The sequence below is a fragment of the Manis pentadactyla genome, chromosome 12 (genome assembly GCF_030020395.1).
Source record: "Manis pentadactyla isolate mManPen7 chromosome 12, mManPen7.hap1, whole genome shotgun sequence".
NCBI lineage: Eukaryota > Metazoa > Chordata > Mammalia > Pholidota > Manidae > Manis > Manis pentadactyla.
In genome coordinates this window covers 1,437,798-1,465,193 of record NC_080030.1, presented here as the reverse complement: position 1 = coordinate 1,465,193, position 27,396 = coordinate 1,437,798, and the positions used below count along the sequence as shown (strand labels likewise).

Below are 27,396 nucleotides of genomic sequence, written 5' to 3'. Positions count from 1 at the left end.
GGCAGTGCCCACCTTGCCCACGTAGTAGAAAGGAAACCAGGAGAGTAGTAGGTCGCTGAAGAACTCGACCACCCCGAACAGGCCGTACACCACCCAGTAGGTGAGCCACACAGTGTCGTCGTCTTTGGTTGGGCTCTCGATGGCTTTGATGCTGGGGTGGGAACGACAGGGTCAGGGTCTGCCTGCAGCTCCCAGACGCCCCCCTCCTGCAGCGCCAGCGGACACTCACGAAGCATATGCTGGGTACACAAAGCCAATGAGATTGCACAGCAGAGGCGCCCCGTAGCCAAACAGAAGATACAGGCTTAGCAGGGTGGCAGCTCCTGCAGGAAAGAGGGGTGTGGGTGAGGGTCTGGCACAATCCCACCCCAACCCCAGTGCCCCTGGCCTCCTCTTGGCTTGGCCAACACAGTCCGTGGCCCTAACTCCTCCCAGAAGCCTTGGCAATCCCTTCAGGATGCATCAGCTGCCCTCTCTGTGCCTGGGCAACACCCACCATGGCGCTGAGCCCCGTGTGTGCGGTCAGCGCCCTGTCAACATGTTGATCTCCCCCACTGGACTGTGAGTTCCCCAAGAGCAGGCAGGGCCCTGGTAGATAGTCACTGTCCAGTAAGTGTCTGTTGAATGAAAAGTGATCACCTACAATTTTACCTCCCCCTCCAGATCCTATAGGAGATACTAGGCACAGGAGGACAGCATCTTAAGTGGGGGCGGGGGGAAGCTAACAGCGAGGCCGTTCTGTTGTTTAGAGTTGATTTCCAGAGAGCAGGGAAAAGCGACCATTGCTTTATCTTGGTGTTGGGCTTCTCAGTCCTAGCGCTGTGGACACACGGGGCTGGTCATTCTGTGGGCAGCTGTCCTGGGCACCGTGGGGGTTGAGTGGCACCCCTGGCTCCCACCCACTTGGTGAAAGGGGCATCCCAGGTCCAGACAACCACAAATGTCCAGGCACTGCCGGGTGTCCTGAGGGGGGCAGCATGGCCCCGTCTGAGAATCTTTGCATTCCCGGGAGGCAGCACGGCGCAACGTGGGCTTCAGGTGCCCAGGAGAGACCCCGCTCCTGCACCAGCCTGCCACAGGACCCCAGCACTTCTCTGCTGGAGCCTGAGCTCCCCAGCTGCCAGCGGGGTCATGGAGTTAGCTCAAGGCGACCTGGCAGACCGGCTCCTTTCTACACATTCACGGAGCTCCCAGCAGTGCAGGCTCCCAGGAAAGCTGGCTGGGGAGGGAGGGTGCTGGGGCGCTCGCCACCCTGAAAGCAGTAATGGTAACTGCCGCATTTATTAAGCGCTTGTGTGAGGGCTCTGTCCTTCCCTGCTCTACCTCAAAGGCCAGAACAAAACGTTAGATGGGAAGAGGGGAGCACCTGGGCTCCTGGGAGCATGTACAGCCACCCTCCCCAGCACCCCAGGCTGTTATCTGCAGAGAGAGACAAAGAGGTGGTGTGTCACTTGTGGACCAAAGGGCACAGCCACCCACCCTTGCTCCACCTGCTTTAGCCTTTATCCCTCAGGTGTGGGGTCAGGTGAGGGCGGGAGCCTCCCCAGCTGGCCCAGGCACCGCCTCCTCTGGACCCGTGGTGGGGGACTTGGACATTCGGGCAGGTGGGGCCCAAGGGTTACCGCGTCTGGGGGAGGGGGTGGGGGAATGTCGTGCCCCTCCCCCCGGGAAACGGCTGGCTGGGGAGGATCGGCCCTCCCAGGGCACCTCTCCCTCAATCCTTAGTTCTGCAGCCTCAGCAGTAGGAGGATGACCTTGGACACAGGTGGAGGGGCCCAGCCCCAGCGAGCAGCAACAGATGGGGTGGGAGGGGCAGGTGGGGGGCGTGCTCCAGACAGGGCAGGAGGCAGGGGCAGCCTCCCACAAAGCCCCTGCCTCCCTGGGCCTCAGTTTTCACCCTGCGGCGCCCAGTCTCCCGGGCAGCCCTCCCAGCCGGCCCCTCCCTAGTGCTCTCTGGCCTCCATTCCCTGGGCGCTGGTGCCCGGGATGTGGAAGACCAGCCAGGAGGTCAAGGCCTGCTCCCCGGGTCAGGTTCCCGGCTGGGCTGACATGGGCTGGGCACTGGGGGCCTCAGGGGACAGATTTTGGACCCTCCCTGGGCTGCCTAGCGTGGGATCTGCACACAGAAAGTGCTCAAAACACGTGACCGCTCCTCACCCGGGGCCCTCCCCGCTCCACCCCGACCAGCGTGGGGACAAAGCATCCTCGGGATTCATTCCAGGGGGGCTTCCACGAAGAGCCTGCAGAGAATATGGGCCTGAGGCACTGAAAAATAGAGGAGAGAGCTGTTTTGAAGGGGTGCTTACTAGACAGTTCGGGAGAGCGGCACGGGGCATGTGAGTTCACCAAGGACCAAAGGGGAAGAAGAAGTTATGATGGGGCGGCTGGACCCCCTTTGTGCTGGGGTCCCCATCCCACCTTTCTCCACCCCCACCATGGCTGCCAAACAACCCAACTCAACTACTCCAGCACGGAGGGACAGAAGCCATTGGCGGGGGCAAAGGCAAGCCTCAGGGGGGGTCCAAGCGGGAAAACCGCGGCGGAGGAGCCAGGAGTTGGGAGGTGGGGGGGGTCCTTCTCCTCCAGGCCTGGTGCGCCCCTCGGAAAAACAGAAAGATCTCTACACTTGCTGGCCGGCTGGGGTCCATGTGGAAAGGGGCGGCGGGTTGCAGGGCACTGGCTGCCTACCCGCTCCCTCCCTCCCCCTGCCATCCCCTGGAGCTGGCAGGGCAACTGGAGGAACCGGACTGAGGCCTGGCGGACACCCAGTGCCCCGAGGTCGGGGGCAGAGGTTGGCCTCCTGCCCCGAGGGCCCGAGTGGGGTGCTCCTCACCGAGGTCACTTGCAGGGGCAGGGCAGGGGAGGGGCTGAGGGCAGACCCTTCCCCAGGACTTCAGTCCCCTGCCAAACAGCAGGTGCGCCCCGCCGTCTAGCCTGACCCCGCTGACGACACGGGCTGGAGGCGGCAGGTCCGCGGCCTGGAGCCCGGGCTTCAGTGCGCCCGTCGGCGAAATGAGGCGGCGGCCCGAGCACCCCCAGACGGCTCACCCGTGGCCAGGTACCGCTTGTCGACACCTGTCTTGGCTTCGAGCGCCCCTAGCGCCTCGGTGGCCAAGTTCTTTTGTTCCAGAAGGTGCTCGAAGCGCTGGCGCAGGCTGTCCATGGCACTGGCGGGCCCTGGGCTGGCAGCCCGAGCTCGATCGCCCCGTGCACCGACGCTGCAGCGTGCTTGCTGCTTACCGCGGCCTGCGGCTGCCTCTCCCCGCCCCCGGGCCGGTCTCCACTCCCGGCCTGTTCTCAGCCTCCTGGCCGCCTCGACCAATGGGAGGGCAGGGCGGACAAAGGAGGTGGGGCCCGCCCCGCCCCCTCCCCCCCCGCCGCATCGCCTACCCAAACGGGAGGGGAGGGGTGCGGAGCGCGGCGGCCGAGGAAGCCGATTGGCCAAGCGGGAGGGAGACGTAACAGGCGAGGGGCGGGGCCACAGCGGGGATTATTGGCTGAGCCATTGTGTGGGTGGAGCTGGGGGGAAGGTGACAAGCGGGCTGAGGCGGGTGGAGCTGGTGAGAGGGGCCATAGATCAGAACTGATTGGAGAAATAGGAAGGGATTCTTCGGAGCGAACAGGGGAGGGGCGGGGCTGATCATAAAGCTGGCAGGACGTAATCTGAGAGGGGTACAGGGCGGAGCTAAATCGAGGAGGAGGGACTTACTCGAAAGACTAGTTCTGGTTGGGCCACATTGGAGGGCGGGTTAATGTTAGAGGGAGGGGTGTGTAGGAAAGTGGGCGGGGACAAATAAGGGGCGAGGCCAGGCAGAGCAACAGTGAAAACACTTCACTGGGTCAGATTCGGATCATTGCATAAACTGGGAGACTGAGGGTCCGGGAGTTTGCGTCTGCGTGTGTTTCTTCCGAGTTCTGTCGGATCTTCGCACCCCTCAAGGGAGAGCCGCAAGGCCTTCTGGGAATTGAGACATTTCCAGGGTTGCTAAGGGGCTGAGTCCAACTCGGCCGTTTGCCCAGGGGGAGGGGCTTTCTGAGGCCCCGCCCCACCGTCATGCGTCCTGCCGGGTTTGCGATCTGGCTGCACCTAGCCTTGGCCCTCGTCGGCCACCTGGCTGTGGGGTGGGCCTCGGCCCGATCCCCCATCTATGTCAGCAGCTGGGCCGTGCGGGTGTCCCAGGGTTACCGGGAGGCCGAGCGCCTGGCACGCAAATTCGGCTTCGTTAACCTGGGGCAGGTGCGTGGGACCCGGATGGGCGGGACGGGGCGGGGCCTGAACGGGACGTCAAGGCGACCCTCGGATGTCAAGAAGCCCCAGCCCACCCCTGCCTAGGCCAACTCCAGTTTCTAGGACACCCAGAGCCCCCTCCGCCCCAGCTTGGGCACCTGGTTGGGGGAGAAGGCAGGCCGTGAGGGCTGGCCCCCGTCCTGGGAGGCTCCACCGGGCAGCCGCGTCCCAGCGATGGACTGCCTGCCCCACGTTCCCAGATCTTCCCCGACGGACAGTACTTTCACCTGAAGCACCGGGGTGTGGCCCAGCAGTCCCTGACCCCGCACTGGGGACACCGCCTGCGCCTGAAGAAGGAGCCCAAGGTCAGCCTGGCCTCGAAGCTCTTGGGGTCTGGCCACCTCCTTTTATTCTTGTGATTGTTACGAATGGCTGCGTGAACTCCGCAAGTCACCTGCTCTGAGTCTAGGTTTTTGCTTGGCCTCCGGTCTATACAGTGGGGACCCAGATGGGGGAGGTCTGTGGAGAGCAACAGATGGCGTGTGGGTGAGGTGCTCACCACAAGCCCCACACACTGTCAGCATTTCTGGTCACCCCCTTACCCCCTCTATCGCACCCTGAAAGATCAAGGTTCCCAGGTACCCCATAAGGAGCAGCAGATAAAGTTCTAACTCATGGGATAGAAGGGAACTGGCTGGCATTACGACAGCAGAAACAGGTCCAAAGAATAGGATTCCTGCCTTAAATCAGCCGATGAGGCCATGGGTGAACTGGGACAAGTACCAGTCTCCATATACTCAGAGAGGTGCCAGGTCAGGAAAAGGACTCAGATGCCACGTCAGGCAGTTGAGACTGAGTTTGCAAGCTTTGGGAAGCCATGGAGGGGTGTGGGCTGGGCTGGGGGCTGATCCTCAGGTGAGTGGCACAGCAGCCTGTGACCCACCAGGGGCACTGGGGACAGAGGGAGGCGGTTCGGGTTCAAGATGTGATCTCCACGAGGGAGGCCAGGGCTTGCCACTGGATTGGAAGCCAGCTCTTGTCTAGAGCTGAGCAAATTGGGAGAAGATGGTCCTGACTGCTGAGAAGGGGATGGGGGGACATTTACTAGTGGAGGTGTGGGGGAGGTAGATTAATGAAGAAGGGTGAAGGGCAGAGGTCTAAGGAAGTGCAGCCTGGGGCAGGCAGAGTAGTCTGTGCAAAGGCCCTGGGTGGGGGCACAGCTGTGGCTGCTGCAGAGCGGGCTCGTGAGGGCCAGACAGGCAGGCCCTGAGGCCCTGGGGCCAGGTGCTCCTACTGCCCTGGCCACCTCTGAGGGAAAAGTCCCAGGCACCCCATGGGGACCCCAAAGAGCAGCCCCACCAAACACAGGGCCCCAGGCCCCACACCACACCACGAAGGCCCCAGGACAAGCAGCCCATACATCCCACTCCAGCTGCAGCTCTGTAGGCAGTCACCATGCGGTGGACAGGGGAGGAAGCCCACACAGACCCTGAGGCAGATTTGGGCCCTTTGACCCAGAGTTGAAGGGCTTGGAGGGGCAGGACCCCTGGGCGGTGGGGTGTGAGGGTGGGTGGGCTGGCAGAGGGTGGCTGCTCCAGCCCAGCCCTTCCCCTCCGCGTCCCCTCTAGGTGCAGTGGTTTGAGCAGCAGACGCTGCGGCGGCGGGTAAAGCGCTCCGTGGCCTTGCCCACGGACCCCTGGTTCCCCAGGCAGTGGTACATGGTGAGTGGGCTGGGCAGGGCAGTGGGGCCAGGATGGGCCACAGCCCCTCTGACACTGGCCCCCACCCCACACAGAACAACCAGGTGCAGCCGGACCTAAACGTCCTGCAGGTCTGGAGTCAGGGGCTGTCCGGCCACGGTGTCGTGATCTCTGTCCTGGACGATGGCATCGAGAAGGACCACCCGGACCTCTGGGCCAACTATGTGAGCCTGAGGGGGCCTGGGCAGGGGCTGCCCCAGGTCCCACAGCCTGCCCCAACCTCTCCTGTTTCCCAACCCCGTCCCTAGGACCCTGTCGCCAGCTACGACTTTAACGACTACGACCCAGACCCTCAGCCACGATACACACCCAGCGACGAGAACCGGTGAGCCTGGCATCCCACGGGCAGTGGGGGCAGCCCCAGGGAGCCTTAAGGGCTGTGACAGGTGCCCCTATCTGCCCTGGTGCCAGGCACGGGACCCGCTGTGCTGGGGAAGTGGCAGCCATAGCAAACAACGGGCTCTGTGGTACAGGCGTTGCCTACAATGCCCGCATTGGAGGTACTCAGGGCCCTGCTCTGCAGTGGGGGGCAGAGGGACTTGGCAGATAGGCCAGGGAGGAAAGTGCCCTGGGTGCTGGGTGATGTGGGGCCACATGGAGGGCAGGAGAGGGGCTGGTGGCGCCGCCACAGAGGCTGTGCCCACCCGTGCAGGCGTGCGCATGCTGGATGGCACCATCACAGACATCATTGAGGCCCAGTCCCTGAGCCTGCAGCAGCAGCACATCCATATCTTCAGTGCCAGCTGGGGCCCTGAGGACGACGGCCGCACAGTGGATGGCCCGGGCATCCTCACCCGCGAGGCCTTCAGGCGCGGTGTGACCAAGGTGTGCAGAGCCTGGGGCCGGGGTGGGCTTGTGCCCACAGGCCAGGATGACACCCCCACCCATCTACAGGGCCGCGGTGGGCTGGGTACGCTCTTCGTCTGGGCTTCGGGCAATGGCGGCTTGCACTACGACAACTGCAACTGTGATGGCTACACCAACAGCATCCACACGCTCTCGGTGGGCAGCACCACCCAGCAGGGCCACGTGCCCTGGTACAGCGAGGCCTGCGCCTCCACACTCACCACCACCTACAGCAGCGGTGTGGTCACCGACCCCCAGATCGTGAGTGGCCCCCGCCTGCCCCTGCCTCCTCGCCTTCCCTCCTCCCAGGGCTGCCCCCAGGACTGGGCCCCCCCTGCAGGACCAGGCCCCACAGCTGTTGCTTTTCATGCCCACGGGCCAGGCAGGGCCAGCTCCAGGCCTGGTGAAATGCTCTGCAGTCCCCTCTGCAAGTGCTTGCGACTTTTTGTACAAGGGCTGGATTTTCACATGCACCAGGCCCCCCGAGACCCCCTCTCTGCCACCAGGTCACCACGGACCTGCACCACCAGTGCACAGACAAGCACACAGGCACCTCGGCCTCGGCCGCCCTGGCAGCTGGCATGATCGCCCTGGCTCTGGAGGCCAAGTAGGTGACGGGGGGGCCTGCCTCCCGTGACTGTCCCTAGCGTGCCCCAGCTCACTGTCCTTGCCTGCCCCAGCCCACTCCTGACGTGGAGGGACATGCAGCACCTCGTGGTCCGTGCGTCCAGGCCAGCGCGGCTCCAGGCCGAGGACTGGAGGAGCAACGGTGTGGGACGCCAAGGTGCGGCAGGGCCGGGCAGGGGTGGGGACGCCACGCCCGCGGGGTGAGTGATCGCCGGCCTTCCCGCAGTGAGCCACCACTACGGCTACGGGCTGCTGGATGCCAGGCTGCTGGTGGACATGGCACGCATGTGGCGATCCACGCAGCCCCAGCAGAAGTGTGCCATTCAGATTGTGCACCAGCCCACGTGAGTGTCCTCCGCAGCCAAACCTCCACGTCCCCCGCCAGCCCCAGCCCTCCCCAATACCGGTCACCTCCCAGCCCTCCCCCATATCCAGCATTACCACCCAAGGGCCTGGACACGTGGGAGGCAGGCCTGAGGGCCTCAGTTTAACCACTTTCAAAATGAGAGGCTGGGTCCCAGGATCAGAGCCAGATCCCACCTGCTGGCAACCACCTGCGCAGCAGCCGGCAGGAGGGCCTCACCCCAACATTGCCCCCTAGCCCCATCCTGCCGCTGTTGGAAGTGAAGAAGAATGTGTCGGCTTGCACGGGCCGGTCCTCCGTCATCAGCTCGCTGGAGCATGTGCAGGTGCAGCTGTCACTGTCCTACAGCCGCCGTGGGGACCTGGAGATCTCTCTCACCAGCCCCATGGGCACCCGCTCCACGCTCGTGGCCGTCAGGTGTGGGTGGGGGCCCAGTGCAGGCACTGCAGCCAGACACTAGCTTAGTGGCCTTTCTTGACTGGCCACACAGCCCCTCCTCCCGCCCCCTCCGTCCCAGGCCCTTCGATGTCAGTGGCGAAGGCTACAGCAACTGGACCTTCATGTCCACCCACTTCTGGGACGAGGACCCGCAAGGCCTGTGGATCCTGGGCCTGGAAAACAAGGGCTACTATTTCAATACGGGTGAGAGCTGGGGACATGACCCCCGACCTCCCCCACGAGCTCTGGAGCCTGCCTCGGTCACCCTACTGCAAAGGGGCTCCCAGTGGGGTCTGGTGCCCAGTAGGCGTTCAGCTATTGGCCCATACTGGGTGTCAGTGTGAGCACCATCGAAGTCTGGTGCTCCAGGGTCGGATGGGGGCAGCTGACACGAGGGCACCAGAATGGCAGGACCAGGCCACCAATGTGCCCACCATGACCCCTGCCCAGGGATGCTGGAGCGCTACACACTGCTGCTCTACGGAACATCTGAGGACATGACAGCCAGGCCCACTGGCCCCCAGGGGACCCGCAGCTCATGCGTGCAGTGGGACACAGAGGGGCTGTGCCAGGGTGAGTGCCCGGTGCAGCGTGGCCCACTTGCTGGGAGGCAGCAGTGGTGGGCAGTGTGCGTGTGCAGCCCGGGGCGGATGGGGGTGGACCAGGGCTGCAACCTTGGCCTTACACCCCTGCATGCATGTCCCCTGCACAGAATGCCACAGCCCTGCCTACCTCCTGGGCCACCTCTGTCTGTCCCAGTGCCCGCCGCGGTACTTCGGCCACACGCTGCAGGCGGTGACTGCGGGGCCTGGGCACCCAGCCATGCCTGCCCTGCGGGTGTGCTCCCGCTGCCACGCGTCCTGCTACACCTGCCGCAGCAGCTCCCCGTGCAGCTGCACTTCCTGTCTCCCGCCAGACACACTGGACGAGCTTCGGGGCTCCTGCTCAGGACCCGCTGCCCCCAGCGGCCAGCCCCAGCCCACTGCAACCGCCTGTCCCCACCGGCACCGGGGCCTGGCTCAGGCCGTGGTGCTGGCCCTGCTGGCTGTGGCCTTTGGAAGCCCCTTCTAATGCAGAGTCCTCTCTGCAGGCTGCCGCCACCCTGTGCCAGCACCCCCAGCCCTGGAGGCCACCCCCAACACCACCCCAGGCCCAGCTGCTAGCCCTGGGCAGGCCCCACCGCCCCAAAACCTTGCTCCAGACTGGGGCCTGGGGGACAGGAACTTGCCCCCAGAAGGCCCTGGCTGACCACCGAGGCCCAAAGGCCAGGGGCAGCCCAAGTGGAATCCTGCACCCCGGACCTGGCAGGTCCAGGAGGAAAAGCAAAAGAGGTCTAGTTACACAGTCTGGGGTGAGATGGGGGTGGGAGGAGGCAGAGGCCGGTCTCGGCTACCATGTCTCCCTGTCCCAGAACTGGGGAAGCTGGCAGGGGTGGCTGGGGGGCAGAAGGGCGTTCTACTAAGTGCTTATATTAGCCACATTTTTCTAAAATAGTTGAATTTTCTTAACTTAATTGATGGATGTGAAAAGTGAGGCATGAAGGAGCTAGACTTAACATTTTCTTAGCATAAAATGAGATGTAATATTTGGATATGACATTTTATCAAGGGTAACATCATTAGAGTTTGCTGCTTCTGGAGAGAAATGTACAGAGTTCAGATACGGGTAAAACAATTGCCAAGAACAATGAGTGCCAAGTACCCTGATGGCCTGAGGAAGCAGCTAGAACAACTATGGAGGACTTCATCTCTGCTTCCCATCGGGTGGTGCTGGTTTGGCCTTTCTGCGTCAAATCATTATTTGTTCTGTGTTTAAAGATGTCCCTTAGGAATGACAAACAGAGATCTTAGTTTTATGAACCCCACTTGATGATTTCAAGATTTTCTGTCATTGGTATGCACACCAGGTAAAAAGCACCTTATTAACGATGATGCCATTGACAAAGACTTATTTTGTACACAAGGGAAGAGCTAATTCCCATCAGAAGAGAGGCTGACGGACTCCAGCACGATCCATTCTGCACCCTCACGGGTGTCCTTCGCTAGACATCACTGCCCGCCACAGGGTCACCCGGGATGTATCCAGGAGAAGACGCAGCATCACAAAGTCCTCACTCCATCCTTTTCTTCAGTGTACCTCAAACAGTTCCTGTAAACAGTGTTTGATCTCTTTTTTGGTAAAGTTCCGCAAACCAAATAAAAATGCAATTCTAATTTTATCAAAGGCATTTGTAGCAATCACATAGCCTTCACGATTATGTCAGAAAACAAAACCTGTGTCCTGGTTACAAGAAACAGCTGCCACTTGAGGTGACGGAGCATGTGTTACTTTCGCTCTTGGCTTCAGATCAAGGTTTCCATTCTTTCCCCAGTAACTTTCCTCCTTGGATTAACCTGAGATGGTGAAAACGGTTGCATAGTAGGTACTGATGACTGTTGTGTAGATGTAAAAACAGTTTTGGGGTAGAAACAAAGGCTTCATTTGGTCAGTGTGATGTTTATTTTTTTTCTCTCGTCAACAGTGGGGATTTGAGTATCGGCTCTCTTGGCCTTTATACTGAGGTGGCAAACATAAAGTTGGGCAAAATTCTTGGTGCCTTAGCACATATCAACACAGAGCACCAAACCGTGCTGTGTTCTTACCACCAGTCATCAACGGTGCCCGGGCCATCAGGGTGTTACTGGTGCAGAAGCAGGTATAAGATTTATCTGTCTTCTATTGTGCCAGACAATGAGAGATGTGCCAGAAACACAACATAACATCAATTTCCTCACTACATTTTTGTTTTGGAAAATGTTATTTTTCATAGAAGTACTATGTTTACTTATGTGAACATCCATGGGATGATTCTTATTTTTTAAATGAATTAATAAAGCCATCCTTTAAAAATCTCTCAGATTTAATTTCTAAAGCAGTAAATACAAAAAAGATACAATCTACATAAGCAAGAGGTCTTTGAGGTCCTTGATCCATTTTAAGAGTATTTTTTAAAGCACGAAGGGCCGTGAGGCTAAAAGTATAGAGTTGCTCTTCTATAACATGATGCAAGAATAACCAGGGAAGACATTAAAAAATGAAAAAGGCTGGAGAAAACCAGGAGGGATCATTGTCTAGCAAAATTCAAGATTATATAAGCCACTGGTTGGACTGTCGTGCTGGCCCCTGTGTTGGGACTTCCTGGCATCTTGCTAAGGCATCATTCAGATTGCAGAGATGTTAACACATAATCCAGGAAAATAATTTAAGTGAGCCGACACAGCAGTGAGATGTTGTGGAACCTGGAGGCAGAGGCCTGAGTCTGAATCTTTTCCTTTCTCATATACTAGTTGTGGGATCACTGGGCGGATTATTTTATCTCTTCATGTGTTGGTTTCTCCATTTACAAAACAGAAATAAAAATGTTGCTTAAATTATTGCCTAGCTGAATGGTTATGTGGACCTGAAGGAGCTGATAGGCATAATTAGGTGTGGCTGCATCCGGAAATCATTCGTGAAACATTGTCCATTATTCTGCCTCTTATTGTCCGTGCCTTGTCCTACTTCCTACGTTCCTCCACCCACTTTCAGGACCTATATTAGTTGATCACTTGTCTCTTTTTTGTGCTTCCTGCTGAAGCATTTCTTCTCCAGTCCATTCTACATGGGCAGGTAAGTACAGCACACAAAGGTTTCAGGATGCCAGTAACGAATGCTTCAGATAAACACACCCGAGACTTTCCAACATACTGATTCCAACAAACAGCATGTAAAATATGCCTGGAGAAGTAATATACACCCTTACTCTGCAGAGAGACCATGCTTACTACTTAAATCCTTATTATTTCTTTACTGTTCATAAATCTTTACAAATAGGGTAGGGCGTTGAGACATTTTCCTTGGTTTAGGGAGTGTTTGGAAACAGTCCAGGATTTATAATAACCAAAGGGGACAATTCTTCAGCAGCTGCAAGGAACAGAACATTAACATCTCAAATAGGGATTTTGTATTAAAGGTTTTCACATTGGGATGCACAGTAAACTGACCACGTGCTCACCATTTTTGTGTCCTTACTCCTCCTGTCCTGGAGTCCTGGCAGCAGCAGAACTGTGTCTTGATTGTAAGGAATGAGCATGTTGTCTGGCTGTATCAGGAGAGAAAATAATCGTAGAAAAGGATCTTAATGACATTGACTTTTTGACTTTAGTTTTTGAGTTTGTCTTGCTTCGTAGAATTTACCCACCACCAACCTTTCATGCATAAAACTTCTGCTACTTTACAGGAATGAGGGAAAAAGCAGATTTTGTGCATCTGGGGGAAAACAGATCTGATTTTGTGCATCTGGGGGAAAACCTCAGTTTCACGGTGAGGGCTTCGAGTTCGCTCCATAGATAGGTTACCTTCAGACCTACTCAACCCCATAAACACAAAAGGAGTCCTTAATAAATCACATCAGCTGCTCATTTTTGGCTAAATGTATATGTAGACAGACGCGTATTATTTTATGCTATTAATATGTGAGAAGGTGGTATGGGCCTAGATACATTTTTAAAAGAGTTCTGTACCCCAACCCATTCTTTGCTCAAGGAAACGTTTTGTAGGCCTTAAACCATTCACACATTCCTCAGGAGAAAATAGGAGCGTATTCCAATGTCCTCTTCAATGGTACTATTAAATCTGAATTCTGGAAGGTCGACTTTCTTACCTTAGATTCCAACAATTTAATTAGTCTTCCTACAGTCAACTGTATGAGGTTTACTATATAACCTTTCTTCTAAGGATCCTAAAATATTTTATCGTTAATTGATTATTCCCCACAAGTATGACTTTAAAAATCTCTTTTGCTTGAATTTTATGCTTCACTTTTATTTCCTTATTTTTAATTCTTCTCTCTCATATATTTCTTATTTCTTTTTCCTATATTTCTTTTAGTTGTCATTCACTTCTGTACCCTCTGGTCATATTTATTTAATTATACTCCACATTTTACCACCTATTTTCATACACTAACTACTGGTCAAATTTCTCCCCGCCTTCCCCCATCTATCCATTAAGAAAGAATTTAGTGGTAATCAGTGTAGATACCGAATTGCATTACAAAGGCAATTTAAAATGTTCTCTGAATTAAGAGAAAGGCATTGTTTAAGATGTGGAAAATACTAGGAATAGTTTCATTTGAATGTCAGTGGAAGAAAATTTATTTTAGCCTACGGATAAAGGTGACTTTCTAATTTCTCTAACATGCTTCAAAAGCACTTGAGGTTGACACTCATTTTGTACTTGAGAGTTTAACAAGCAAATAATCAAAACTTAATCATAAAGAATTTATAGCCCTATTAACTAGTGAGTATTCAATAAATGTTTGAACTGAACCAAATTGTTTGTCGAAGAAAGAACAGAAAGAATGGCAATCCTCCAGTATTCTGGTGTGACAGATCTCCCGCCCAAGGTTCAAATGCTGACACTTAGACTCAAATGGAAAGAGTAAAAGCTCTCACTGCAGAAACAAGTAGGCTGGGGATGCTGAACTGTGACTTTGGGTTACTGCCTTAAAACCTGTGAAGATCATGACCCAAAAGCCCTAGTACAGTTTTATTACTTGGTTGTTATTGACATTGTATTAAATGAATTAAAGGATATTTTCCTGGTTATAGCTTCCCAATTTCAAATACTAACGTGTTTTGTTTAATATATACTTTTATTTCCCAGTTGATACAAAGGTCTCTGAAATGATTTTAAATAAATTTAATTTTGAAAAATCTCCGTGGTCTCAGGATATTTCTGTTCTCGGATGCAATTATAGCATGCTCTTTGCCCCTAAAAATGAGGGGCTGAAATGAAAGCTTTTACATAAAAGCATTATCATTATCATTGGGTTGCATGCCTGGTGTCTGAGGGGTGCCCTCAGAGACACAGAAACAGAAGGAGGTTTAGAGTGCGCAGTTGTTGCAGGGAACTGGCACACGGAGCTGCAGAGACTGGCTGGGCAAGTCCCACATCCACGGGGACGGCTGGCGGGGCCGGCAGGCTGGAACCTGGCTGTCCACAGGGGAAATTCCTTCTTTGTGGAAGCCTCAGTTCCGCTCTTAAATCCCGTCAACTAAGTGAATCGGACTCACCCAGATCATTTAGGATGGTCTCCCCACTCGAAATCAATTGATTATGAACTTTAGTCACATCTACAAATTAGCTTCAGAGTAACAACTAGATTAGTGTTTGAATAATCGGGGGCTGTAGCCTAGCCAGATGGACACAGCAAAAGACCAAAAACACCAGTTTATTTATAAAGATCCCCTCTTACTTACTGCCTTTTAATAGTTTGTGTGTGTGTGTCCTTTTCCTTTGCTATAGTTCTATAGTGGGTTGATTTAAGTTGAGTTTTTTTTCATAAAGGGTAATTTTTCCCAACTAAGAACAGTTGCTGAAAGCATTCTCACTCTGCTCATAATACTGTATATCAGGTAGATAGATGATCATTAATTCAGAACCTATTAAATCTGTACTGAAGCCTTATGTCCCATTAGGCATTTTTCAAGTAGAACTAAATATAGAGTTACTTCCTTCTTGAGGTGATAACTTAAGAAAAAAAGTAAGTATAAACACATAACTAAACTCAATAAATAAAATTCATCTCATGTTTTTATAAGAGGCCTTATGCATAGATGCAATGTAACGAAGAAAGACTTGCACCCAGATAGGTGTCTAAGGAGCATCTTGAGCTCACATTATTATTATTATTTTATTGAAGTATAGTTGATCTACAACATTACACTGACTTCAAGTATACAGCACAGTGATTCACTGAGCTTGTATTATAAGTGCCCATCTAAAATCATTCAGCGTCAACCTTTATTGAATGTTTACATTCTGTAGAAGTGGACTCAAGACTTTGAGATTTACAGACTGACTGGAGAGATAGATCATCTTCATTTGTAAGAGAAATAAAAATGAATTCAAAGACATAAGCAAACAAGCCCAAGTACAAATTTCCTGTGTCAGGCTGTATTTGCAGTGTTGTGATGAGAGGTGAATAGCATACAACTAAGCGATACAAACAGGTGTTTCATTTCTTTGTCTTCATCTATAAAACATGTCATCTTCCTAGAAACCTCAGAGAGCATTTATAATAAGTGTTATTGTGTCTATTAGCAGTGAGAATCATCCGAGGGCAGAAGATTAGAAATAGTCACCCATAACCAATGGTGAACCATACTACACAAGCCAGGGCAGAAACCTGCTCCAGCAGCATTTGTGCCACGGTTCACTTGAGCTCTGTGTGTCTCCGGGGTTTGCTCAGAAATTCAAGACTTCTTACTCAGCAGTTACTCAATGGATTCTGTGGTCTAATTCAAATTGTGTAGGTGCTATTTATATTAAGCAGTTAGTAATGCTCTATACTTCACAAATGACACTCTGTTCCATGTTTAATTTGCCTCCAACACACACACACACACACACACACACACACACCACATGCATGTACCATCTATACACCTTCCTGTCTCCATGTATTCCATGTCTATTAGTTCCTATATTTTCTTCCTTATTTAGAACTCTGCTAAGATCATTTCTTCCAGAAAGGATTTACTATCAAGTCTTTGCACAGCATTGCTTCATTACTGGGTTTTATATTTGGTATTAATTTTATTTTAGTTTTGTGCCTCATTCTTATAAATATAGTTACATGTATTTTTTCTCTGATAAAAATGCTTAAGTGTTTTTAGCAATGATGATGACGTTTTGCTATCTATTCCCTGCTAAAATTACTGCTGGATTTCTGGGGAAGCAGTCATTACAAACTTTAAGTTAGTAGCTTATTCATTGCCTGTGTATGTATTTAAACACCATTGTCTTTGGGCAGAGATGGGTTTCTTGTTATAAAATAAACAGATTTGGATTTTTGCATTTCACTATGTGTAGGTTATACTCTAGTAAAAGTTTATAAATATAAAAGAGTGGAATCTGGAAGCGTTAAACTGAAAAGGAGGGGACTCTTATCCAAATACGTATTATGGAGCTGTTTGCAGCCATGCTGAGGGCCAAGTTCAGAGAGACCCTGGAAAGGACATTTTAAATTAACGTGGCCGCCCAGCCTCCTGTGCCAGGTTTTACTTTGAATGGCACTTTGCTCTTGCCAACAGCAATACCAAGAGGAGCTCTCTGGGTAAAGGAAATACATGCAGGATACGATGGGGGAAGGAAAACTGGGTCCACTGGCTTTGATCTCAGGAATATGTTTATTTCCTGAACAGCAGTTTTCAGTTATCTGTCGGCTGCATATAAAAACAAGCCTGCATATACAAATGATTTTTCTTAAATCTGAAAATATTTTTATTAACATAGAAAACTAGGGCAGAGAAATGTTTTCCAAGAGCATTTATAGCTGGAAGACATCATTTGTCTCTCCGCCTAGAACGCTTTCTGCTCACATCTCTCTCATCAGTTCCACATAGTTTTTAGTTTCAACTGCAATGAACTTTCATAGTTCTGTCACTTAAGTTGCGTTTATCTACCACCAAACATCTAAGAAAGGCTTAAATTTATTGAAGTATTCAGTGAATTTAGCATTTTGGAAATCACAGTTGCAGAATAAGTGATTTTTGTTGACTATTTTTTATGACTTGGATAGAAATAAAACAGATTTGCTAATGACTAGATGTTTTAAAGACATAGCTAAAATTCACTTAAATTTTTACATTAAGACATCTAATTTTTTTAGAGGCTCATAACTTCATATCAGATGTGATACACCTATTTGTGGTTCTGATGATAATTTAATAACAATGGATGGATTAAAGGCTTCCCCACCTCCAATCCAATATATTCAAATAATTCCTTGAATGCAGTATATTCAGCATAGCAGCAACAAATGCTAAAAATAAGTGAGGTATCTGTGGTGCATAGGTTTTGCTTCATTTGCAATTGCACTTAAACTTTTCTGAAATAAAAATAATCAATGTTTATACCAAATGTCTTATCACTCAATCTAGGGAGAGTAGATGCAAGCATTCACCAAATACGTGGTGGTAAGTATTTTGAAAATGCGTTTCCTGTCTTACACATACCCTCAATGTTCTCAGCCACAAAAGTCTTGTAACGTGGAGTTAACGTTTAATCGGTCTTTGGTGATAAGAGTGGACTGACCTGACCAGCATGTTCTTAATGGCACGTCACTCCGAGCAGGCGTGCAGCCAGGCTTCACCCGTCTGCCGGAGCTCTGGGTGCCCGCTGGCATCTTCCTCTGTTCACTACCCGTGCTTCAGACAGCACACGTCTGAATGGTTTTTAAATCCTTTCTGCAAAGTCTATGCTGTTATCTATGAAATTCAAATTTGTCACAAATTTCAAAGATTAATCCACTTATATATCTTCATGCAGCCTGGGCTTTGGATTTTATATTTTTGCAGAGCTTTATTTCAGCAATTAGCTTTGCCTAACTGCCATTTATTTCTTGATATGTCACCATTTAACCAGCCTTGTAAATCAGAAGGAAATACCCTGCCTTACAAATGCTCGCAAACAGCAGCGACAGTGATAGTCACAATGAAGCATATTGTCATGGAACAAACTTCTGTTAATTTGACAGTCCTGACTAAGGTCACCTGGATTTTCTTCTATGTCATCATCCAGGAATTTTATAGTTTTGTGGTTTACCTTTAGATCTGTGATCCATTCTGAGTTAATGTTCTGAGGATTTGCATACGAGACCCTAACCCTGCCTGGAGACAGGCCCCACATCTGCTTGGTTCCCATGGTCTCAGGATGCAAGTTCTCACTGTATTGTAAAGGTAGCATTTTAAGCACTGTGTCAAAGCATTCGTTGCCCACCTTGCTGTCCTAGGCATGCCTTGCTGTACTCTTTCCTGGGAGGAAGACAGGGTGTACTTTTGTTGAAGGCCGACAGGAATTGCTGAGTAGGAAAATGATGGAGGGTACTCTGATGCCGCTGGTTACCATGGACAGACATGCTTCTCCCAGGACTATTCATTTACTCACACTGCTTAAAACAGACACGCACTTTACAGAAAGGCTGGGAGATGCAGACAGGGGTTCCAAAGCAGCCTGTGTGTCCGTCCCCCCGCCCAGTGGTTTAGAAGGTCGGACTGGTATCTCTCAAATTAAAGTCCACAGACAGAATAACAATGGGGCAGGGAACCGGCCCCTGGCAGCTTTCAAAATTATGTGACATAACTTATTTGCTGGTGAAGTTTTTATTTGCTTCTCATGTGTGGTTTAACATTCCTAAAGAGAATATCGCCCTAGTAATAGGAAATAAAAGTTAGCTGCTTTGCATGCATAAATCACCTTTATTACATTTGAGTCTTATTCTTCTGTGGCAAAATGCGAAGCAAGACGTGAAGGGCTCAATCATTATATATAATCAATATTCTATAAAGCTTTGTTTATAGACTATGACTCCTCTTTTATGTTTTCCAGTTACATGCATTCCTATTACAACTATTTTTATACATTATAAAATGTAATAGAGTGAATTCCCTTAACTGGCTATCCAGGTTTCAATGGTTTAGGGACCAGGTTAATGTGTCCTAATTCTGAATATTTTCTATAACTACATTTCGAGATAATTTTAATATGAAATCACGGACAAAACTCTATTAGAAAGAACGCTGTGGAATTTCTGCTGGATAGTAGATGCAATTATCCAAAATAAGTGACTTGGGTTCAGACTAGTTTCTTCGACTTCGTGTTTTCATGAGTTGGATGAAATTCCTAAAAAAGAAAGTTATCTTGCCAGTAACTTTTATTCCAGATGGCTAGAGAGAGCGCACGCACCCAGGGGCAGGACTGTCTGCCCGTGTCACTAAACGTTCATTGTTACGTCAGTAGGGAAGTCTTGCCCCTGCGTCCCAGGAGGATCAGTTGTTCCCGCTGCTATGGCCCCTCAGCAGGCGTTCTGCCCTCATTTGAACTGCATATACTCGGGACATCTACAGCTCCAATGCACATAATGCTGGTTTCTTGTCTACTCTATGAACCCCACACTGTGAGCAACGGAAGTGACTTTCTTTCCTTCATTATTGGCATGTCTCGTATAACCTTCAGATTTGCTTTTCTCTCTGCTCAGGACATTCTTACCCCAGATAAATAAGTTGCTTGTTTCAAATCTCCTTCAGTTTGTGCTCAAATACCACCTTACCAGTGAGATCTTCCCTGACCATTCTATTTAAAATTTTAAACCCTTTCTAAAGTACACATTTCCAAAGGTAAAATTATGGCTCTGGCGCAAATAAAATTGAATATGTATGCAAGATTTCATGTAACTCACTTGTTAACAAAGGACCCAGTACAGTGTTTGGTGCGGTCGAAAGAGAACTCAATACACCTATAAACATGTGTGGGTTTATATACAGACACACGCAGAATTGGGAAGGCTAAAAGAAAGGTGCTAATAGATGCAAAATGAGTAAATATTTTGTAGAACAATAAAATCTTTGGGGCTGTCTTTTTTCCAGGGTAGAAATCAATTGGAATTCACTTACATTCCAATGGATGATAGTTATATTCATTACTATGACTGTTCTACAATTTCTACCCCTACAGACATGCAAAAAATAGCCTAGTCCAAGACAATGAAGCAAACAACCATGTTCTTATGTTTACAGGGCTTGCGGTTAGAAGACATAAGGGCTGGGACCCTGGCGACATTGCCAAAGAGCGAGGGGAGGGCTCTGCTGGAGATCTGTGTAGTCGTGCATGGCAAGGGCCAGGAGGGTGGGCAGTCAGCAGCCCAGAGGGGCATGTGGGCGTGTCTGAATGCAGGGAGGGGCCCAGGAAATGGACCCTTGAAGAAGTGATGTCACTATGACACACCCAGTAGAACCTGAATTGTGACCCGGACGGAACCCAGATCCTGGCCGCAGACCCCAGTCCTGCTCACTTGACCGGAGGCGCTCGACAGAGCAACATGCGGTCTTGCTGTGCGGAGCCTTCTGAAGGCGTGGGAGTCAGGGAACCCGAGAGAGAGTGTCCTCTTGCTGCCTGTGGGCGCTGGCTCAGTGACCTCCTCCACTGCCTTTGTCCATGTCTCCCGAGGAGCCCCGAGGTAACACAGGGCAGCCCAGAGCGGGCCACTCCAGGGCCAGGCCACGAGTGTGACCCATCCTGGCTACCAGGTGCTGGCTTTGCAGAGCTCCACCCTGGGGAGCGACGAGGAGCTGGTGGATGGATTCACCTACCCCATCTCCCTGGGCCCGGGGCAGGCTCTCTACACCCAGGACCCTGTTCCAAACCTGGCAACCTGCCAGGGCCCTCCAAGGGCTGCCCCACGAGCGTGGCCGACAGGCGCACTCCAGAGAGCCTAGAACCTCGTCCCCGGGGCCACCCCGTGCCTCTCCTTGCTCGCACCCCAGGGGGCTGGGGGCTCTTGGGTGAGCTGCGAACCTCCCTCATTCTGGTGGTTCCTGGGTTTCCCACTGATGATATGCCCCCTGCCACCCTCAGCCTGAACATGAGTCACCTGTTCATGGAATTAAGGTCCCCAGGCGCAGGGCTCCCCGGACAGGCGGAATGAAGAAGAAGGGGAGAAAGTGCACCTCACTAGCGGAGCCAGCACCAAACACCAGCTGGAGCGCTCCAGAGCGCACACGGCCTCCCAAGGACACTGAGCAGCCGACCACGGGACAGCGGCTCCCCCGGTGAGCACCCACCCCCTCCTCGGCACAGTCAGGCCTCTGCCCACAGCCCGTTGTGTGTCTTGAGCGTCCCCACATGTGTCTGAGCCGTGGTGTGTTCCTCTGACAGGTAGGGTGGCTGGTGATCAGCCTGTTAGGGTGCCCATGGGGAACACGGGAAGAGCCTTAGAGGGGCTCCCCAGGCACTGGGTGCTGCAGAAAGGACTGCCGGCCAAGCTGGGCCACTTCGGGGCTATTACTTCTCTGCACCTCATGAAAAGCCTTTGGCTTCACCCGTCAGTGGCCTCAGTTTGGAAAAGCACAAGGAAAGCAGCCTTGGGAGCAGAGGCTCCCGATTCCCTGTGGCTGGGCCCAGTCCTTGTCCTCACTGAGGCCACATGAGGGGCCTCTGGAGGCAGCAGAGGGGTACCTGGACAGGTTCTGGGGGGAATTCCTTCAGCAACAATAGGTGTGCAGCACCCACTTGGTGCAGGTCCTCTGGGCACACTTAGCATAACTGAGTGAAGGAAGCAGACACAATACTGGGACCCCGTCCCGGGGGGAGTCGGGCAGTCTCTTCAGGCGTCATCCGCAGGTCACGGATGGGGGGCGTCACACGCAATGGCCTCACAGCCTCCTCATGTGACAGGGGGCATGACAAGGGGCCAGAGGAGGAAGTGAGAATGTGAACGCTCACTGGGCCCGGAGGGGGCACTGCCCGTGTGCACAGAATGGGCGGAGGAGGCGTTTGGGGCTTGGGGCAGGGGGCGCCCAGCAGAGCCCAGCAGGTCACCCCTCTTTGGATTCCGAAGGGCGGGCTGACGACTGGGGACTTCCTACTCGGGAGGATGGGAGAGGATGGGGTCCCAGGACAGACACGCAGGGTCAGGAAGGAGGTGGGGACAGGTGCCTGGACAGGCAGGGGAGGGCAGAGCGGCTGGAAAGACCAGGCTTGTCACTCTGCCATCCCCCGGCCTTCCCGCAGCCCCAGGATGGGACGGGCTAGGCGCCTTGCCTGGGAGCCCGAGAGTGCGCCCAGCGTCCTCCACTGCAGCCAGCCTGCATGCACCCTGCAGGGCCAAGTCGTCCACCACTTGGGCCAGAAGGAGCACCTGGGGCCCACGGTGGCCAAGCTGCAAGGTGAGGGGCTGCAGCCAGGGGACCGTCTAGGGTGGGCTTCCCGGACTGGGGTTCCCTTCAAGGCAGTGAGGGCTTTTCTGTCCTTGGTAAGATGCGGGGTATAAGCCCCGGGGTGACCCTGTCTCTGTGTCCTGCTCCAGAAACACGTCGGCAGGAACAGAGCTGGCGGACCATGTGTCTCTGGGGCCAGCTGCGTGTAAAGTCAGTTCAGAAGCTCATTAAGACCCGTGTGCTAGAGCTACAGCCGGTGTCACCTGTTTCTGCCCCTGCAGAGCTGAAGGATATCCCAGCAGGGGCCTCAGCCCTGGGGCCCAGGGCACCTGCCCAAATGGTATGGGACCTGGAAGAGCCAGAGGCGGGCCTGGACACCACCAGACCCTGTGCCATGAGCCCCTGGGACATCCCAGGAGTGGTCTCATGCCCCGAGCTGGAGCCCCTTGAGCCCTCGGGCCCGGGGCGCGTACCACCTACCGGAATGGCACCAAGCACGGCAGAGCCAGAGGCAGGGCCAGCGCCCACCAGCCCCTGTGCCGCGAGCACCCCCTGTGCCGTGAGGGAGGAGCCGCTCACCATCCTGCAGTTCCCCCCCCTCCTGGTGGCCGAGCAGCTGACCCTTATCTGTGCGGTGAGCGGAGCGGGCTCCCGGGGTCGGGGCTGGGCCTTCCCTGTGTCACGGGCTGCCCCAGACCTGCCCTCCCCTGACGTGGGCTCCTGTGATGTGGGCCCACGTCCCAGCTTCCCCACGGACTCACCCTGTGCCCTGAGAGACCCTCCCCACGCCCAAGACTGCACTGACCACAGGGGGACAGTAGGGCTGGCCCTTAGGGGTCCTTGCCGACCAACGAGGAGGAGTGGAGGGAAGGTGGGCAGGGCCTGCCCGGGCTTGGAGGGGCGGGGCAAGGGAGGGGTGCTCAGGGAGGTGCTGCCAGGGCCTTAGGTCCTCGGGCCATCGGCCTGGCAGGCCTCCACAGCCTCCGCACTTCAGAGGCCCCTGCCATGGACCTGACGGCGTGGGAGACACAGACACCAACAAAGTCCCTGGGTGGAGTTGTTTTCGGGGAAACTGCACCTGAGTGGGTACCGGGATCCAAGGGGTGGCAGAATGGGAGGCAGATGCCCCAGGATGGCCGGGTGAGCTGCCTTGTGCTGCAGGGAGGAGGTGAGCGAGGGTGCCTGCGAGCAGAGCCCCTCCGTTCCCCACCACTGTGCGGCGCTGTGCATCCGGTCCTGGGCGCCTCAGTGGACGGGCTACAAAGCCCGGACGGCCACAAGGCTCACAGCACACCTCCAGCTGCCTGGGCTCCAACTCCAACCGGTGGCTTCCTGGAAAAGGGGCACCAGGAGCACAGCTGGATGACACCCCTTGTCATCCCCAGGAGCTGTTCATCAGGGTGGGAAATTCGGAATACAAGGCCTATTACCGGCACCAGCAACAGATGGGAGGCATGGAGGGCCTGGACAACAGAATCCTTCAGATCATCCGGCATTTTTGTGCCACGGTTAATGTGGTCACCACCTCCTGCCTCGGGACCCTGAGCATGACGGCCCAGGACAGGGCCCGAGTGGTGGAGTTCTGGATCCGGGTGGCTGAGGTGAGTCATGGGACGGCCCCCGGGGTCCATCCTGGCGTCTTGGGACCTGCTCCCCCCCTTTGCCAACTCTCATGATGAATGCCTGCGGTCTGCCCCGCACGGTCCCTGGGCCCTCCTGCCAGGGGCGTGCTGACCTGGACTCGCAGGCCCCAGGGGGGGACAGCCATCCCTGCCCCTTCCTTGGGTTGAGCTACAGTCCTCCACCCAGGAGGGCTGCTCACCAGCTACCAGGTGTGCTGGGCTTAAGGACAGGAGTTCGTGGGGGGACAGAGCAGAGAAGCAGGCCACGCTCTCAGCTCTGTCTTCCCTCCCAGGAGTGTCTGGCCCTCAAAAATTTCGAATCCCTCCACGCCATTGTCTTGGCCCTGCGGAGCCCTGCTGTATGGCGCCTGGACAGCACCTGGGGACATGTTTCCTGGTGGGTAGTCCTGTCCCCGGGACCAGGGCACCTGAGGGGACAGGGATACCCCGAGGTCTGGCAGTGTCCCCTCAGATGGCTGGGACTTCCCGGGAGGCGGCAGAGCCTAGGGACAGGGATGGCGGGCTCTTGGAGCCCCCTGTGGGTCAGGCCAGCGATACCCCTGGAGGAATCAGTTTCCCGCAATGTCAGGTGTGGGTTGAAGCCAACTGGAGATCTCGAGCATGCGTTCTGCAGCAGGAGGTCTCTGCCCCAAGGACAGCGACCTGGCCCAAAGCAGATTCGCCCCAGGGAGAACTGGGAATGGAGGCCCCGGGTGGAAACACGCAGCCCCCTTCCCATGCCACGGAGTCCCCAGGACTCAGGGCCGAGGTGGAAAGCCTCCTGCAGGCTAGTGGATCTCCTGGGTGCCCCAGGAAAGCTCTCTACCTCCAGCTGTGTGTCTCCCTCCCCCTCTCCCTGCACCTTAGGAAGAGCATCAGGACATATAAACAACTTGAAAAGAGGGAAAAGGGGCTTAACAGGAAGCAGCTCCTCGAGGTAAATGGAGGCTAGAGGTCTGGAAGTGAGGGGTTCTTGGGGCAAGTCCTCTGCCGTGCTGTGGGCCAGACTTGGGGCAGACTTGAGGTGTACAGGGTGAGAGGGGGGAGCTGTTGGGGGAAGTAGGGTCCTTCAGGCCCCCGAGGTGTCCTGTCTGTCTCCCTCCCTGACCCCACTTGACTGGGGGCCTCGCATCCAGTGAGGACCCAGAGAACAGGCACCCGTCAGGGCTGGGGCTAGCGTGGGGTCGGCAGCAGGGGTGGGGCCCATGGCTGAGCAAGGTCGGCCTCTCCTTGGGTCCCCTGAGCCCACCACTGCCCCTCTGAGGGCTCGGGTGCCTCATCTGGTCAAGGAGGGTTGTCGTCACCCTGAGGTGTGGGCCTCCCAGGTGAGCAGGGTCCAGGGAGCACAAGATGGGCTTCAGCTTTCTGCCCATCCCACCTTGTCGTGTGAGGGGAGCCGTGGTGATAGCCAGGTGACAGTGGGTGCTCAGGGCACCCTGGGAGGCAGGGACCTCTCCTGACACTCTGCAGGTGAGGAAGCCTCTCGGGGCGGCTGGCCGCGGCCCAAGGACACAAGAGAGGATGAGTGTGTGCCGGAGCTGGGGTCGCTCTAGGCTGAGAGCCTGCTGGAGGTGGGGACAGCATAGGTGCCAGGGGACTCGCGCAAGGCATCCATCCACCAAGGTCTGGTTGTGGGAGGCCGCGTGGGAGGGGAGCACGAGCACCTGAGTGTCCCGGACCTTGCAGGAGGCGAAGTACCTGTTGATGCGATGGCAGGGGGACGAGAGGACACCCGACTACCAGGAGAATCAGGTGAGAGTGGTGTGGCCTGGTGCCACGAGCCCTGAGCTGCCAGCACTGGGGTGACCAGGAGGGCGATAGCAGCTGCATACGGGGAGAAGTTGGAGGACAGGTGCAGGGACCACAGGTCCTGGGATTGGCCAAAAGCCAGCCCTGGGAGGGACCAGGAGAGGAGCGCAGGGTGAAGGGAGAAGGGGAGGGAGGCAGCACAGGGTGGTCCAAGGGAGCTGGGGGCTGCGGGTGTGGGGTTCAGGAGGAGCTCTGTGGGCGCCCCTGAGGTAGGCGGGGACTCATCACCTCCCCACCCCCGTGGCACAGGGCATGGTCCCCTTCCTCCGATTGTTCCTGAATGATCTCACAGAGAAACATGTGGACCATGATGAGGATGTGAGTGAGCCCAGAGGGGCATGGGGTTGGGGGCAGGACGGTGAACTTCGGAGAGGAGAGAGCCCAGAGGGAGCCCATAGCTTTCAGTGTCAGCCTCCCCCCGTCCTGAGACCCCCTTCCTTCCACCCCAAGACCTGGGCTTCTTGGAGAATACTGCCAGAAGGACATGCCTAAGTCCCGGTCCTGGCCCCAGGGAAGGCGGGGCTGAGGGCGAGAGGGGCAGCATCTGGGCAGGACTGTCCTACCCCTCAGGCCCTGCCCAGGGGGAGGCATGTTGCTCCTTCAGGGCAGGAAGCACATCAGGGGGCTGGCAGTGCCTTCCCGCCTGAGGCCCCGTCTCCCTGTCTGCCATCACAGAGAGCTGCGTGGGAAGCTTGGCCTCAGCTCCCCAGTCCCCTCCCCGCCTCTCGGTAGCCCCGATCCCGGGCCAGGTCCGGGTGCTGTTTCTGGGCAGGCCTGCCCCTTGGAGGGCCCTGGAGGTCCTCCACCTTGAGAAAGGGTGGGGACGTTCTGGCCTCGTTCTGGGCTCAGGCTACTGTTTCTGATGCACTTTGGGTGCCTTCCTGCCTTGCAGGGTGACGGGACGAGCGAGAGAGTGCTGATAGCAGTGCCTCCAAAGGTGAGGGATGGGGTCCAGACCCGCTGGGCAGGACCTTGTCCACCCCATCCCCTGGGTCTGATGTGTCTTGGGAGAGTGAAGACATGCAGAGCTGAGGACACTAAAGGCTTTGTCAGGTGGGGGTGGGGTTGGCATCAAGGCTGCCTTCCTAGAGGAGGAGCTGGAGACAAAACAGTGGGAACAGGCAGGGATGGATGGCACTGGAGGGAAGGCGGGTTCCCGTGTGAGTAAAGATCGTGGACCATCCCAGTGCCCCCACTCCTTACCCTCCTCATCGTCTGCATCCTGTCCTTCCACTGACCCAGGTCACTCGTGTCCTCGATGAGATCATGATCTACAGGCGTGTGGCCAGGCAGTATGACCTGGCTCCCGAGGAGAACTTCCTGTCCTTTTTCCAGGCTGTGAAGCCCCTTAATAAGGAGCAGAGGTGAGGCCGGCAGGAGGCAGGCGTGGGCTGCAGCTGCCCGCAGGCTCTGGGAGAAGGGACCCTGACTGTGTGGCTCCAGGGGCTCACAGGTGTCCCTCTGTCCTGCAGCTACAGCCTGTCCTGCCAGCTGGAGCCAGAGGGCCAGAGGGCCGGCAGAAAGGGGCTGTTGCAGTTCTTCAGGCGCCACAAGATTTAAACGTCCTGGCCAGGGCCAGGTGAGTCTCCGGGCGGGGGCGACCGGCAGGGGGTGGGCTGCTCCACAGCCTCAGGGAAGCTTCGGGCCACGTTGGGTGTGGGGGCGTCCTAAAGACGGGTGGGGCTGGGGTCCCAGCTCCACGGCCGACCAGTCCTGTCAGACTGACGGGTGGTTCCCCTCCCCCTCTGGGACCCAGCCTCCTCCTCTGTGAGTAGGTGATGCTCAGGAGCCTTCCCAAGACAGGGACCCCCCGGGTGCTGGTGATTGACAGGACCATCCATGCAGGGCCAGGAGCCCAGAGGGCAGTGGGGACGGGGTGGAAACAGGATAATGGGGGAATCCCGGGATAACCTGCCTCTTCTGTTCACCTGTGTGGCCCTGCAGCTGCTGTCATCGGGCCCGC

The 27,396-nt window shown here is 54.7% G+C and overlaps 2 protein-coding genes across 5 annotated transcripts in view; one reads left to right on the top strand and one right to left on the bottom strand.

Moving 5' to 3' along the window:
* Positions 1–27,396, bottom strand: part of REEP6 (receptor accessory protein 6) — a 42,145-nt gene that overhangs the window by 1,467 nt on the left and 13,282 nt on the right. For 2 of the 4 annotated variants that reach the window (XM_057489615.1, XM_057489616.1), the window contains exons 2-3: positions 230–323; positions 13–151 (exon numbers count right to left, since the gene is read on the bottom strand). In XM_057489615.1, the coding sequence (XP_057345598.1) occupies positions 13–151; positions 230–323 (233 nt within the window). Of the gene's footprint in view, positions 1–12; positions 152–229; positions 324–3,048; positions 3,293–27,396 lie in introns of those variants that run through there. The other 2 variants (XM_036890769.2, XM_036890767.2) reach the window with 2 other exon arrangements.
* Positions 3,872–11,154, top strand: PCSK4 (proprotein convertase subtilisin/kexin type 4). The gene is made up of 15 exons (XM_036890822.2): positions 3,872–4,237; positions 4,489–4,593; positions 5,857–5,949; positions 6,024–6,152; positions 6,237–6,313; positions 6,400–6,488; positions 6,641–6,813; positions 6,883–7,095; positions 7,341–7,441; positions 7,515–7,618; positions 7,688–7,805; positions 8,063–8,242; positions 8,343–8,467; positions 8,714–8,836; positions 8,976–11,154. The coding sequence occupies exons 1-15, from the start codon at positions 4,055–4,057 to the stop codon at positions 9,332–9,334; spliced, it is 2,172 nt and encodes a 723-aa protein (XP_036746717.1). The 5' UTR covers positions 3,872–4,054; the 3' UTR covers positions 9,335–11,154.

What these genes read in the sequence shown, in the direction of transcription:
- PCSK4 (XM_036890822.2), top strand. Translation starts at nt 4,055, where the DNA reads ATGCGTCCTGCCGGGTTTGCGATCTGGCTGCACCTAGCCTTGGCCCTC. An exon ending in ACACCCAGCGACGAGAACCG is followed by an intron (nt 6,314 to 6,399) that starts GTGAGCCTGGCA and finishes CCCTGGTGCCAG; the next exon opens with GCACGGGACCCGCTGTGCTG. An exon ending in GGGCTACTATTTCAATACGG is followed by an intron (nt 8,468 to 8,713) that starts GTGAGAGCTGGG and finishes ACCCCTGCCCAG; the next exon opens with GGATGCTGGAGCGCTACACA.